Consider the following 16,447-nt stretch of genomic DNA (forward strand, 5'->3'; position numbering starts at 1 on the left):
CAAGAGCATGCTCACCGTAAGCTTCGACAAGCATTCGATGCGATTCTGCAGCAGTTTTCTTCAAATGGTAACAGAAAATCAATGCTATCCGCAAATCGTAGTTTCCAGGCACAAAATTTGACATGTTCAACGCTATTACAAACTATGCTGTTGTATGAAACTTGTATTGTTCTGAGTCGAAAATGTTTGTGAGATGTCAACAAAGACTTTTGGCATCAATGACGCAGTTTAGTGATAACTACATTATCAGCTAGGGCCATCTATAGGCAAATTCCGGTTTCATACTTACAGACCTGATATTATAGGAAAATGTGAAATTCCTTGAAAGTGAATCAACTTTGAAGCGACAGAAACTAACGAAAATCTTCTACTTGTTTCATGGATGGTCCAGTTGACACGTATTTAGCTTAATAAATTCAACAACGTACCTACCTTTCTTTTTCTTTTTTTTTTCAACTGAACAAAACAAACATCTTCTCTTCGGTTACACGCATATTAAGTACAAAGAAGAGAAAGAGCTTCTACGTAATGATTTATGAAAGAATAATACCTAATGACAATACTAGCATCAACGTAAAAAATAGAAAAATTAGAATATCTTACCAAATCCTTCGGATCCTTGCGTACGTGATTTTAGCGATAAATACACGTAAGTGAGAACAATGAATATAGACACAATAAAAATATATTAAGAGAATAGAATTAATATCGCGATAAACGAATCAATTCTACTCGTAAAGTCTATGCAAGTAATAGGTCATTTTTATATCTCTGTAAATTAGATCAAGAGAAGTTAGACGATGGTTTTAAGAAAAAAGAAGGAAAGAAGAAGAAGAAGCAGAAGAGAAGAAGAAGAAGAGATAAGAAGCGAACTAACAGTAGCTGGATCTTCCAGTGGCTTATCGAGCTCAGCTTGACGTAAAAATACATTTCCACGGGATATTCGCCACAACATTCTCTCGAAAGCTGGTATTCGTTCTCGGCTTATTACTCCAGCAACGAACCTATAAAAGAAAAATTTCATCGAATAAAATATAAGGCTAATACGGTAATTTCGAGAAGTTATAATTAAATTAATCGACTATTACTGGTACACGCAACAGTGTAATTTATAATACAATGACACATAGTGTAACGAATCTCACGAATGTAACAAATATAACAAATAAAGTATGGTATCTATAGAAAATAAAATATACAAAAGAGAACGTCGTTTTAAAAACAACGTTTTGAGCTTAAAAACAACGTTTGTAATTAATTTTGATCTATAATGGAATTGAGCAATCTCTCGTATTTCGTAAAAAGTAAAGAAAATTGCAAAAGGTATAAAGTTAGACAATTTGAATAAAAGTATAAGATTCTCTTAAAACTAATTTTATAACGCAGCACTTAGAACATAGGACAGCAAATATGAATCGTACCTACTGTTAGAGGCATTAGCAAAAGGCATTATCCCGAAAATGACGTAAGTTTCGAAAGAAGAATTACGTTCGAGTTAGTGTAACAACGACCATATATATATATATATATATATATATATATATATATATATATATATATATATATTATATATATATATATATATTATATATATATATATATATATATATATATATATATATATATTATATATATATATATATATATATAATGTTATTGATTATTAATTTTTACCTCTACACTTATACCTTTTTTGTTCTATGGAAATAAAATATTTTTTCTTTGCCGATATATACGTTACGTTTACATTCCAACGTATACTTTTAATGTCTTTAAGATCTAATTTCTTTTTAGAGATTGCACGACAGGCTTACGAGATTATTCACGCACATGTAAACATCTCTCACGAACGAACGTACATATTATGAGTTATACGAACAATTCTTTTAAATGTCGTTAGTCATTATTATGAAACTCGACTATCACCATACTGTAAAAATTTGAAACAAATCCGAAAATATAGATATATAGAAATTACGTTTCAATTATTTAGTAGAAATACGTATTAAACTGATAAAACCACGATATTCAATGGAACCATATTTAACACTTATCTATATATATTACATATATGCTTAAGATTATATGGTTATTCATGTGATATACTAATTTTTTACTAGACACATGTCTGCAATAAATATCTTGTTGTAATTTCTCCGCATATTTTCAGATTCAGTTTCAAATTTTACCAATACGACAATGATGATAATAGCCGTCAGACGTCGTGTGACAGACGTTACAATGGAAATGAAATGTAAAACATTTTGTCACAGCACATACGATATGGACATAATGATTTTGTGAACGCTTTCGCGATGTATAAATGCATCGCGTAATCAGTTGGTATTTCTTAAGAAGAGCATGAAAAATCGTCGAGTTCTACAATATCTACATATTATTTTCTTCTATCGCGCATTATCCTTTGCGGATGGATCGAGCAACTTACCTTCTCTTTCCAAATTTCTTCCCATTTTATCGAAAAATCCGGCATTTTCAGATTGCTCGAAACGAACAAAAAATGATTTTCGCAGAACATCGAAACGATTAGCATTCAAATATTTAACAGGACGTTAAATGTTTGTCGAATAATCCGAAATATTATAAACCTGAAGGAAGGGAACTGTAATAATTTTTATCGTGGCTTGTCACGGAAGAAATCTGTAATCTGATGCATAAACCGATAAACTGGCTACTACTCGTAACGTTTCTTTCGTCCTCCTTTTTATCATTAAACGATACGATTATGAACGCTATTTGCCCAGACAAATTATCGTCGCAAGTATCGTTTCGGCAACGAAATCTCTCATTATCACAGCGTTTATTAGGCTGCACGATTTTTAATTTGCCGAGAAAAGTACTTTCCCAAAGTTGTCTAGAACTAAACAATTTAAAACAACATCGTTTGTACTTATAATACAACTTATAATCGAAGAGCAAGAGACGTAATTTACAAGAAAGCGATTTGAAAATTTTAGAATTTTCCATTCGTATAGGTGTTTGCCAAGCAAATGCGAATAAGATTTTCCTTTCGATTTCATTTTCACACATTAAACGCAAGTTTTTCTCATTGGCCCGAATATATCGAAAATATCAAATTTCACAAGATTAGTTAGGCTCAGCATGTTACACTTACAAGCGTAAGCGTTGAGTTTGAAAACTATTTAAACACCTTAAAAGTGGGTCTAACCACTAATCTTGCGACGTTTCATACTTTTGAGATATTCTCTAATTTTAATGTGAAAGTGAAATCGAGAGAAAAATTTTGTTTGAATTTATTCCCCCATTCTCAAATATACATAATACACAGGGGCACTGCGCGTCCCGCTGCCTAGGCTGACCTCCTTTCGCTTGTGCAAGGTGGGTTGTTCGCGTGCAGGGGTATTTTGTCCGATCTTTAATTCTCAATAACTATAAATAAAGCCGATAACGCAATTTCTTTATTCTTGATTCTCATCTTATTTTCACTGCAAGAATTATCCCTTAAATTTTCTGCACCTGTAGCCGAACACCCTATATATATATATATATATATATATGTGTATTATAACGTATGAACCTTTGTAATTGGAACTAAAATTCTCAGTTTAGGTACGAAATAGTAAGTTTGAAAATTCGAAAATCAACGAATCACGACTCGTGTCACGTTGTTCGTACATAATCTTCGATTGCCGTTCTATATAAAGGAAGACGTCATAAAAAAAAAGGACGTTGAAGACAGGTTGGTTTTTTAAATATCTCCGAAATATAGCAGATGTACGTGGACTGTGGATATTCACGCAAATTTGTACTACGTATTGTCCAAAGGCGACTAAAGAAATAGAAGCTATGTAGAGATTTACTTTACTTTCAAAATATTATATTACGTTCTGTGCAGTTTTGCGTATTTTCCCATAAACTTTATTTATGGAACATAATAGCAATAAATATCGCAATTTACCATAAATGCATAAGAATTTGTTATTAAATTGGAAAACATACTCGAGACGTCCCCGACTTGACGCGCTTGGATTCTGTGGTTCCTCGTTAATTAGCGTCCTGGTGATCGAGTCATTGGCCTCTTCCTGTTGATATAGAAGAAGATACGAATCTTGATTCTTCTATAGAATGGTAACATCGATTACACGAAGGAGGAGGACGCTATGAGCAAAAGCTGCTGTGAACTACTTTAGCTACCTCCGTGAAAAATACTTGAGTCTTCTCGAGCACGTGTCGCAATTCCGTCAATTCGAGGTAGTTACTCTTCAGGTTCACCGCGTTTTGGCTCAGCTCTAAAATGTCGTTCTCCGTTTCCTCGAGATGGGCCTGCAACCAAATAAAATACCTTTATTCTTTACCCTTTCGTTCTGTCGTTCCAATACGATGGATGAAACGAAGAGTCGAAGACGAACAAACGATTGGAGAAATAATTCGTTTATCGAACTTCCACGTTATATTCAACGATCTACTTTCAACTTTTTACAGGACATAGATATTAACGTTACAGCTACCGATCTGAAGTTCAGTCTAATCTACGTTTTTCTACGACATCAAATTAATAATTTAGCTGTTTTCGACGAGTATACTCGTCATGAAGAAATGGTAATATTTTGTATTATGACGAGCTCTGTCGGTAATAAAATTAAAAAGTAAAACAGTCGTTTTGTTTATTTATGATACATTCTTATAGTATACACATTATTTAGTAAAAATAATTGAAATTAACATGAACATATTTGTGTCAAAAACAAACGATTTAAACAATTTAACGAAAGTAACTTTCCACTAGCTGTTGGCTAATTCTTTCGGCCCCTTGCCCTCTGTATGAGCGTGTTCGCGACAAACGAATACATTCTACTTCGCACATATATTTTTTCTATCTACCTATCTATTCTATTTTTGTATATATTTTAGATTGGTTAGAAATTTTTGCCGATATTATCATACCGATAATGTTTCGTTACGATGCTAATGGAATTGTTTTCCAATATATAAAATCGATACGAACGATTAAAAGATCGAATACGATAAGAAGCTGAGAGAGAGAGAAAGAGAGAGAGAGAGAGAGAGAGAGAGAGAGAGAGAGAGAGGATAATCGCGAGGAAATTAATTAAGACATTATTGTTAGGAAGGAAATAGAAATCTTACCTCGAGATCTATGATCATACGGGGATTCGGTGCCCGTGGTAGTTGGGTGAGGTTATCGGCAATCGGTACTCCGTCCTTCCTTACTTCAGCTTCGATGTACCGAAGTTTCCGTTCCATCTCGTCGCATCGACGCACTTCGTTGACGAATTTTCGTTGAAAATAGTTCACATCGCTGTTGAGCTGCGAACGAATCAAGAGCAGAGAGAGTAAGCAAGAAGATCGTTAATTTTGAACGCGCTGTCTAATCGCGCCGTTCGCTCGATCCCTATGCTCATTGCACGTACGAAGGTTCGTTTCATTTTAAATTCGAACTGCAAGTTTTCGCGAGCGAGTGACTGTTTCCAGTCAATGGAAAAGGAACGCAATGCAAAGACATCAAAGACATCGATGGAAGGTCGTTTACTGACTCGGAACGCATAAAACAATATCAATTACCAGCCACCATCGCGTTACGTTCGTACGACACTTCCAGGTCAGGTATTACGTGCACACGGTTAAGCTAAGTTTCGAAGAAATCATTAACCAGTTAATTCAGGAATTTAATTTTAGAAATCTCTCGTGGGGTTAAGTCATGGAGTGCGTAAACAAATACAGACGACGAGTATATCTGTCAAACGCAGCGAAATAAAGCTTTTGTTCGACGTATATACTCGTCAAACGCAGTTAACTGGTTAAACGAGATGTAACGTAGCCGACGCCTCCCGACTTCCTGTATAATTAATCTTCCATTATAATTAATTATCTGTACTCGCGAAGAAGCTATCGATATAGAGGGCATAGGAGGTGGAAGCGATACAGCAAGGTCGTAAGATTGAACAATAGTTAAAACCACGTTTTGCGGGACATCCTGTATACTGCAAACACATGCGGTTGCTCGTATTACACGTCGACGACAAAAAAAACTGCAGTTATTTAGTCGAATTTTAAAAAATTTTAGAGAAGTTTACAAAAATTCCGTTTTGAATGCTGTTCGAATATTAAAGCAATTGTGTAGGTGTACTTGTACTAACCTATGTATTACCTATAAATACAACCTATATATATATTTATAAGTATATATATAGGTATATATATATAGGTTATATTTATAAATATAAATATAAATATAACCTATATATATATATTGTATCTACCTATCTCGCAATTTTTATATATACGTGTATAATTTTCAGATTTCTTTCGATCTTTACTAAACGTAATCCATCAGAATTCAAGTATATTTCATTCATATGAAACGTGTCATCACGCGTAATATCGCATATTCGTAAAAGATTTCTGCGAGAGTCGAAATACTTTGGCGAGTCACTGCAAGTACTTAGGGGCTCGTTCAAGGTTAGGTAGAATGCTAGCTCGGAACAAATTCTTCTTCCGTGGTATATTTAAAAATAAATATTTATTTGCCTGCGTATTTGTCTCCGTGTAAAGACGAGCTTGTATCTCAGTATCTCGAATTTCGCTTTACTTTATAACCTCGTCCCGGTATGTAGCCGTGTAACGCTTCTGCCTACGATATCAAAGAATTTAAAGAAAAATTACGCCGATAATTAAACTTACATCACGAAACTGCACCGTGCCCGTTTCCCCGAGTTCGGAAACGGAAAGATAGGCCGCCTCTGGTTGAATAAACAACTGGCAGAGGGCCATCTGCTCGCTTCTGAATAATGCACCCATCCCAACAGCCAGTTATGTTTTATCCTGCAATAATAAAAAAAAGATTTCTATTTTCTAAAAGTATAAAAGATAGGAAGAACGATTATCTTACGTTAGGTTATATTAATGGCTATATATACAGAGTGTCTCACGTAAACAGGGCGAGCTACAGCTCTGTGACGATAGATGATAGGAAAAAGATTTCGTTCGGCAAAATTACATAGTTTTGAGTAATACACGATTCCAAATGGTGTTTTTGTAGCTATTCTCGAAGCGACGCCATTTTCAAGATTTTTAGCTGATCTTCGCTCTTTGAAATAAATTTGTCAATTTTTGTCGATACGTAAAGTCACTCGATTTTGATTTTCTATTTCTAATTTCTCTACAACAGTACCAGACTGCTACTTTAGCCAAAAATACTTAATTTGAAAAATATTTCGATTTCATAAAATAGAGTGTACGAAAGCCAGGGAAAAGGTAAAATTAATAGACCTGAAAGTGCCGTGTTGCAATTTCCGATACACAGTGTCGTATAAGAAATGCAACGCGACTTTGACTCTTTATCGGAAATAATCTTTTGGACACTTTGTACGTTCGGTCGGTAGTTTCTGGCCGACTGAAAACCGATTAACTTTTATTCAAAGCATTTTTTTTATCGAAAGTTTGGGAAAAATCGTGGCGGTAGTTATATCGTATACTCTGTATACACACGTATAACATATACACATGTATAACGATACTAAAAATCGCATGATAAGAATTCGTTCAGTTTTAAGGTTTACTAATTTTCATAACCACCATTGTCATATAATAGTGTGATTTTCTAAATTTCCCCGTCTCCATATCAGCGACAGCGTGATTACATCTTTGTTTATCGATATTTCTTCAGCATTAAGTTGTGTAACGGAATTAAGCTTAAAGATTGCTATCGCTTTTTTCTTGTCTCGATTTCCGTTGTACGTATTTACGTATCTCGAAAGTTGTTAACTTATTATCGATCGAATTTTCTCCTTCGTATTTAATTGCGAACAGATGTTTATGTTCGTACGTGCTGAGATACAAGCACAGGTGGTGGTAGAAATATCTTTACAATAACTGCATATGCAACAATAGTGTATATCGTAAGACAGCTTTAATTATTTATAATTATTTAGACTATCATATAAATATCGATATATATAAATGATAAACATTTACGTGAGTAAAATATCGAAAAAAATATGATAAATATGTATTGTATTAGATTAGAAATATAAAGACTATACGAGATAAACGTATCCCTTTTCGATCGAATTTCAAAACCGTCGTATATTATATTTCGATAACGTGTTTCTTCGATAACGATCACGGATGGGATCACGGAAAGAGATTGTCGAAGAATAAATTGCGATATACACACATATAATCTATACTTGTACATGTATAAGAAATAAGAGCGTAGAGACAAGAAAAGCAAGGCAACGTGTTAAGTTCAAGGTGATTGTAATCTTTTTCACATGATTCGAAGTTACAACAACGTTTCCACGTAATGTAATTAATCTTGCTAAATTACCACTAAACACAGGTGTATTCCGCGACTCAACCTTAGATAATTCTACATGATAACTCGTTACGACTATAATTGTTTCTATTCTACTAAATCTTACTAAACTGATACTTTTATTTTCCATTATTTCACTTTATTTTATTTTCCGCGTAATTCTCCTAGTGCCATCGTAATTCTTAATGTAATAAAATATTTGTTTTTCCTATGTTCGTTTAACTAATTATCAATTCAACCAAACGATATACCTTTTACGTTATATTTAGCTTTAACCAGTTAGCTGTTGCGACCTCTTTGAAAACTTTGAAAAGCGTGTACCCAAAATGTGTCGCAAAAAGTAAACACTGACGAGTATAGTCGTCAAGCAACAAATATGTGTGGCTGTTATAATATAGCATTAAGTTGTAACGGAATGACCGTTTGTTTAATTTTATTACCGACAGGGCTCGTCATAACAAACCGTATTACATTCAAGGAATAGAGCGAGTGTTTAACATTACTTGTAGCTTTAAATTTGAGCTCGTATATATACGTATAGATAAGAATTCCATCACAAATCTTATCATATTTATTAGTTATAATACTTGATAATATTAACGACACATGTCGTTAATACGTATTATTTATATGTAACAATTTTATCGTCGTCGTCGTTGTTATTGTTGTTGTTGAATGCGAATGAAATTTGAACAAATTTTTTCTCTCATAGGTACATAAAATATTCGCAGAGATTTTCTACGAGTATCTAAATAGCATCTACTGTAGGCCACTGTATATGTACATGTGAATATACATATATTCGATATATACGACGAGAAAATTGAACTTTTAAGCTTCATTCATAGCGTTTCCTTTTAAACTTCGTTCGACGTGGTAAGTTAAATATGATCTCATTGGAGACGAAGATAGAAAGTCGTTTATCACAAGTCAAACGTTACAATGGTACATCGTAAGTTTATGTCAAGTACATTCGTAACTGATATTTGCCGATTTACCTAACTGATATTTGGTTAATTCGCAAAATTTCAGAATTTCAGATACGTCCGTATTCTAGACTCACAATATTATTTAAACAAAATATAACTAAGTGAGTTAAGTTAAACTAAGCAGGTATAGAATTCTAACCTGCAGGTTTACAAAACAGTAATGACAATCGAGTTTATTATCTTGGTTATTATGTAGCTAAGGCGATAAAATGTTCTATGGAACTTAGCAACGAAACGTGATCTTATCGGCGAATGATAAAAACAATAGTATATACGTAATACTTACAAATTCGGTTTACGAGATAATTTGTATATGTTATAGACGATTAGTTGAACGATTAAGGAGAAACGATCCATCCGATAAATATACATACACTGAGTTTTCGAAATCTCGAGCGTAATATTAGTTTTATTATAATAACAAAAAATAGTAAATACGGATTCTTCGATGAAACGTTTATCTAAAAGGTGCATGCATTTTTAAATTACCATTAAATTACAGTACAAATATATGTATGTATGTATGTATGTATGTATATATCAACATAGTATATTCGACGTAGATATGCAACATGCTCAAGCATTTAAATATATTAAATATTATTTTTCCCAGACATTCACCCAACTCTATCGAGTAGTGATAATTTAGGAAACTGTAGAATTAAACAACGAATTTGAATTAGATTCGAATGGATTAGTAAGATAATAATTGATAGGTATATTTTTCATATATTCCACACATACTTGAAACATTTAATCTGAAAACGCTCAAGTATCTGAGAATGCAAAGCACAAATTAAGGTCGTCTCGATCACAATTGAAGTAATATCATTAGCGAAATTTTACGAGTTATAAATTATTAACCAGTTAGCTGTGGCGATCTCTTTGAAAACTTTGAAACGTATGTACCTAAAATGTGTCGCAGAAAGTAAACGATGACGAATATATAGTCGTTAAACACAGGAAGTACATGTGACCGTTGATGGATGATAAATGAAATGACCGTTTTATTTTTGAATTTTATTACTGCAGTTTACTGCAATTACTGAGTTGCAATTTAGACAGCAAATTGTAACTTACCTTTTACGCACGACGAGTATACTCGTCAAAAACAGCTACCTGATTAAGAATCGCCCGTTATTGCGTTTGAAACGTTAGAGTCTACAATTCAGCATCGTAACGATAATCTCGTCAATTTGATAGAACAAAATTAATTCTCCTCCTGTATGTACGCGTATCTCTTCACATTCTTTAATCAACTTACTATTATTATAGCATATAGTATAGTATTATTATTATTATTATATTGATTATTATTTCATTATATCTTGTTATTTAGCTGCGCGCATGCCACAGATTAGGATAGATTAGATTAGATGCTTCTACAATACAGATTCAGATTTTGCCTAGATTTCTTTGAGTGTCTCATTTATCCTACCTTCGATTATTTAGATAAGATTTATCGACTCTCTGTAGCTTTTTATTTTTTCGTAAAGCTGTCTCTATCGTAAACGTGTTTTTTTCAAAATGAACTAATACGAGCGAGAAAGAATGGAAAAGGCTGTGGTGGAATTGAAAAGCATAGGTAAGGAAGGATCGAGTTTGAAGCGGTTAAGACCTAGCACGATGATACATATAATACGCGTTAGAAATGGCCCCACTGAATATGAAGGTTTATTAATGCAGCGTAGTGGACAATTGGCCGCGTTTAATTAAGTACCTTTGTCGGTTGAATAGAAAGAAAGTTTTTTAGAAATCTACACACGTACGTACGTTTACACTAAATGTTGCTTCTATATAGATTTTCAGATTTATCTCAAATTTTCTCAATGTAATCATGATCGTCGTTGGTCTCGCGTTACAGCGCCCGCTGAAATCTCAATATGTTTCATACGATTCACATATACGACACTTTCACAAGCCACACTGTACATTAGATCTCGATCTTGCAGGTATATGAAATTTTGATCGATTAACCGTCTCCTCAATACATAAAACTAATAACGTCGCGTTCCGTATAAAACCAAGAGATGTCCTAATAATTATGAACGACTCTAATACATATGTATACTGGGTACGTATATATGTATGCGTATAATACGTATACTATACAGGGTGTTTTGCTAGGTGTCGTTTGAATTGAGGATCACTGCGCACCCCGCTGCCTAGGCTGGCCATTTTTCGTTCGTGTAAGGAGGTTTGCTCGCGTGCAGGGGTATTTTAGCCGAACTTTAATCGTCGATAACTGAAAAACAACATCGAAAACGCGATCTTTTCATTCTTAATTTTCGTCTTATTTCAGCTTCAAGAATCATCCCTTAAATTTCCTGACAAATGTAGCTGAACACCCTGTACAGATACGAACATAATCCATTTCATTAGAAAATAAAAATACCTTTCGACAAACTGATATGTACGAGTTATTAAGTCGAAAGATAGCGATACGTAGCTTCATGGAATAGGAAATTTCGTCACACGTACACATACACATAACGCGTACACTTATGCACAGGCTGGCAATTCCTCACCAGCTCGTTCTTATATGGAGGAACCGAGATACCGAAATAGAAGTTAACACAAAGATAAGTAGAACTCTTCTTAAGTACATACAAATGTACTGCATCCGTATGCACATATGCTCAGCCTTAAATTATAAAGTCTACACCTTGATAGCGCAATTCCTTTTATCACTTCTCTCGGTCGAACAAAAACATCTGTGAAAATAGCTCGAAACTTGGAGAATTGCAGCGTTTCCAAGTAACGTAGTTTTCGAGTTACATATGTACATATGATACTTTTGTATATACAAAAGTATCCCATTGCTCGGCCTCCTTCCAGCTAAATTATTCAAGCTGATTACAAATTGGCTCAGCGGTAATATTAATCCGACGATATAGTAACATATGTTTATCGATGTCGATATAAACAATGCTGACCGACAGAACGACCGAATTAACCAGTTAACTGCGTTTGACGAGTATACACGACGAGGAAGAAATTTTCTTCGCTGCGTTTGACGAGTATACGCGTCGTCGCTTGTATTTATTTATGTACTCTCATGACCTAAATCCATGAGAGTTAATATTACTGTTAACTACCAACCAAGCTAACTAATAATAATAATAATAATAATAAGTAAGGTATAGGATAGAATTGTTCAAAATGTCAAACGATAAAGCTTTGTCACATATCTGAAAATCATCGAAATCGCAATATAAAATACTACGACTACTTGTAAATTGTCAAACGATTCACTTAACGTGCCCAAAGCAATTGGTAATTAGTAATTACATCAGGCATAAAAAAAAGTGGCAGAAACTGTACTACCGACATTCTTGATATTTCCTATTTAATATCTGTTATTTGCGTTTGTTACGCGCCCTTCCGACTATCTGGCGAAATTTCTGTGAACGTTGACACGTTCTCACATAGCTCTGTATTTAAGCAAGACTGATGAAATTGGAAAATGTATAAATAAATGTTTGCATGTGCACCATACGTAGGCAGAACAGCGTGCGGTATTAATCGATTGTGCGCGATAAAACGTATCTGCTACGTGCATATCCGAGCAATTGTTTCGAATATCTGGATCGTATCGGTATTTGCTCGAGATAATAGGAAAAATACTCGACTTTGGTTCTTTCTTTCGGGTTTTCGTAGCTTACAGCTGCTGCGATCTCGTGATAAAGCGAAGAAGAAAAAAGAAGACAACAATGATGGGAACAATTATATAGAATAAAAAAAAAGATAAACACCGCCGACCGTGCTCCACTTACAATTAGATAAGCACGCAATCAAGAACACACAGATGCTACAAAATACGTGTACACCTCGAAAACTAAACGCTTGTAGGTAAACGGTCGTACGATAATACATATGCCGTGTGCAAATCCGTCTATCGTTGAATAATCGTTCTGTTATATCTAATGGACAGATGTCTAACGATACCAAATACTTGTTATGCTGTTAGGCGAAATAAGTTGAAAAAAAATATACACACGTACACATCTTACTTATTTTAAATAATTATCATTTGGAAGTCTGGCTATCGTATAAAAAGCGCGACCGAGTTTCCGCTATCTTCGGAAAATATTGATACGATCAAATACAGGGATAAATTTTGTAGATTTTCATCGTTTCGCCTTGTGGACGTTGCGTAATCGTAAATCATCCGAGATATGAATTTACGCAAAAACAATGGAGTTTCTGAATCGATGAAATTTTTGATAGGATCTATCTGACCCGATAACGTCAATCGCATAAGTTTTTTAAAAACAACAGATGGAACGAAAGACAAGAACCGAGGGAGAAATAATAAAAGAAGCAACGAGAGCGTTAGTCGTTAATTTCGTTAAACGAAATGCGGTGTTTGATAGGGAAAATATTAAATTCTTGTTTACCGACGTACGATAAAGATAAGCTAGAGACGACGAAAGGCTCGCGAAAGGCAAATTCAGAAACAACGAAAAGTTAAAAGAGAGCTGTTTGATTTAAAGGAGAACCTACTTGTTCGTGTTCGTCGCGTTGACGGCTAATTGAAACTTTGGTAATGCGGCGAACAACCATAAACTGATAGAGGGCGGAGTGTGCAAAGCGGGGCTTAAACGCGATCATTGCGTGCGAAAACGTATTTGAGCGTCAGTTAGTCAATTAGCAATTAGCAGAACGAGCGTACGTTTCCTATAAACTGTGGGAAAACAGCAGGGTTTGGATTCTTAAGCGTTGACGTTACTAGTTACCTAAGAAACCAAAAATCCGTTAACAATTCCTGTTACATTCGATGGTCTCGTCGTTTCGTTTTCGTTAGTTAATTTCTGATTTCTACTCTCGTTTCTCCGCATAAACATAGATTACAGAAGAAATGGGCGAAGAACTTTTGAGAAGGGAACGTGTCACACTACCATAGAAAATTTTTACGTTCTTCTTATGTGTATTATCATTTAATATGACATAAAGCGTGTTATTGCATTTTTTATTGCATTTGTAATGTTATTACATTTACATTAACCGTTCAGACACGGAACGGTTACGACACGGCTTCGCCCGCGCGATATTCGTTTCGACAAATATTCTCGTACAGTGAAAAATAAGATGGAACCATTCGTATAAAAAGCGAGGCGAGAAGTCAGTTCGTCGCTTCTACGGTAAAAATTGCCCAAATTGTGTCAATAAACGTTGCTCGAAAAATTAATAATTTGAAGGTTAGGAAGAATTGTTTGTTTCCGTTGACACAATTGAGATTGCGGTTGCGGTTCCTTCGCTTGCTCTATCTACGTGTTTCACTGGTATTTTATATCGAGACGAATAGTCCGTTGCCTGCACAGCGATATGTACGATTCCACCGAAGCGAAAGAGAACTTCTTTTTCGTCGTTTGCGTTCGTTTCACTTTCATCGCAGCTCGGGAGTCCTACGAAACCCCTTTTTCTTTCGTTTCACCCTGTATAGCGGATGTGAAAATAAAAAATATAGATGAAAAATACAGATGTCTATAAAACTATACATACAATGTATACGTTCGGTGTGTTTTTCCATGAGGAAAAGCGATTAATCTTCTTTTTCCATCAATTCAATGATACGCCGGAACAAGATGATTCACGATGAATCGATCGTCGCTGGTTTACGAACAAATACCCGAAACTCGATCTTGCGACACATAGCGCAAGCTTCGACCGTAACGTAACGTAGTGAGCCAATTAAACGAAAATTGAACGAACAACGTGGATTCGTGAAACACACGCAATGATATTCTCATGGAGAACGAGATCCAATTTAGCGGAAACTATTACGCGGTGAGACAAGCGGAAAGAGGAAAACAGACGTAGATTCCACTCGCATCCTACCTGAGGCACTAATTAACCGTTGCTAATCGAGACGATTCAGCTCGAAATATTCCATTACTAAAGACGGGGCTGTATCGTTTGTTTAGTTCGAATTGCCGCTCGCAATCTTACAGAATGTAAATGCTCCCTGTTCGACGTCACGAAGCAGAGAAAGAGGGGAATATTCGTGTTCGAGATCGGTTCAAAGTATAAGTACCTGCATATACGCACGAAATTATTCGTGAAAGGACCGTGCGTCTTTATTCGTTAACACATTTCATGCCTTGTAAATCAGCCGCGAGTACCTACCAAAGGCAAAAATTGCGCCTGCGTACATACACGTACGTAGAAATTTTCAATAGTACCTAAAAGCATAGCATTCGTTTTTCGTGCTAGTGACAGATATATACATAAGTATCCAAACATCATGATCCATTTGTCATTTTCTATGACAATATACATGAATTTGACCAAGTTGAAGAAGGACTCCTACTGTACCTACGCATGCTAAAGCAAACGAATACTTTAGCATTTTTCATTTCTGTTCGATATATCTCAAACACATTTTTTGAACAGAATATCTATCGCGTTACATAATTTCTATGAGCGTATCCATAATTGTAGAATCGTGCAAGTCGGAAGAATTGTATCTAATTACATAACGAAGTTGCCAACATTACGGACAAAAGTTTTTATGGAGCAGGTCAATTTTCATTGAACGATAATCGCTTCTTGTAACATCGATTCCACCCTGTTACGCGCATTCTCGTTTATGATACACACCCTCCTGTTATGGCATGACGAATTAGTAATTAGTGCAAGCAGCTGGCATTTAGCATTTGAGTATCGCTGCTTGCATTAGCAATATTATCGTATGTCCAAGCACGTAATTTCTCCGCGCTTTCGAAACATCCTTCTTAAAGCTAATTTATAATTCGAGATTTTTCAAACTGCGTAAACTAATGGCAAATTAATAATTACACGCTGCACGTAGGTAGTAGGTTTCTCCTACGGTCGATCGCCGATCTATAAATCCCATGTAGCCAACGAAAACACTATTTTCCATATTAATTGCTTTCTATCTCTCGAAACAACAGATCTTCCATTAACATCTCGAGTCGGTTTCTCATCGGTTTAAAATAAATACTTTGTCGAGTGATAAAATAGTTTTACGAGGTTTACGATTGAAATCACCAGTTTTATTTTTGTATATCGCCTTTCGAAAAGCAATTTAAATATCGCGTTGCGATATTTTCGTTAGATATATTACACGTAACTGCGATGATAGTAAATTGTAAGGAATGAAATCATTGCAGATAAATTT

The 16,447-nt window shown here is 34.9% G+C and overlaps 1 protein-coding gene across 3 annotated transcripts in view; it reads right to left on the bottom strand.

Annotated features, from left to right (window-relative positions):
• Positions 1-16,447, bottom strand: part of Vha100-2 (V-type ATPase subunit a family protein Vha100-2) — a 55,856-nt gene that overhangs the window by 12,011 nt on the left and 27,398 nt on the right. For 2 of the 3 annotated variants that reach the window (XM_069112972.1, XM_069112982.1), the window contains exons 2-6: positions 6,679-6,819; positions 5,125-5,304; positions 4,174-4,302; positions 3,979-4,097; positions 878-1,004 (exon numbers count right to left, since the gene is read on the bottom strand). In XM_069112972.1, coding sequence (XP_068969073.1) covers positions 878-1,004; positions 3,979-4,097; positions 4,174-4,302; positions 5,125-5,304; positions 6,679-6,795 — 672 coding nt within the window. In that variant the 5' untranslated portion in view covers positions 6,796-6,819. The remainder of the gene's footprint in view (positions 1-877; positions 1,005-3,978; positions 4,098-4,173; positions 4,303-5,124; positions 5,305-6,678; positions 6,820-16,447) is intronic. The other variant, XM_069112992.1, reaches the window with a different exon arrangement.

This window comes from Bombus flavifrons, chromosome 1 (assembly GCF_040668555.2).
Source record: "Bombus flavifrons isolate JBK064 chromosome 1, iyBomFlav1_principal, whole genome shotgun sequence".
NCBI lineage: Eukaryota > Metazoa > Arthropoda > Insecta > Hymenoptera > Apidae > Bombus > Bombus flavifrons.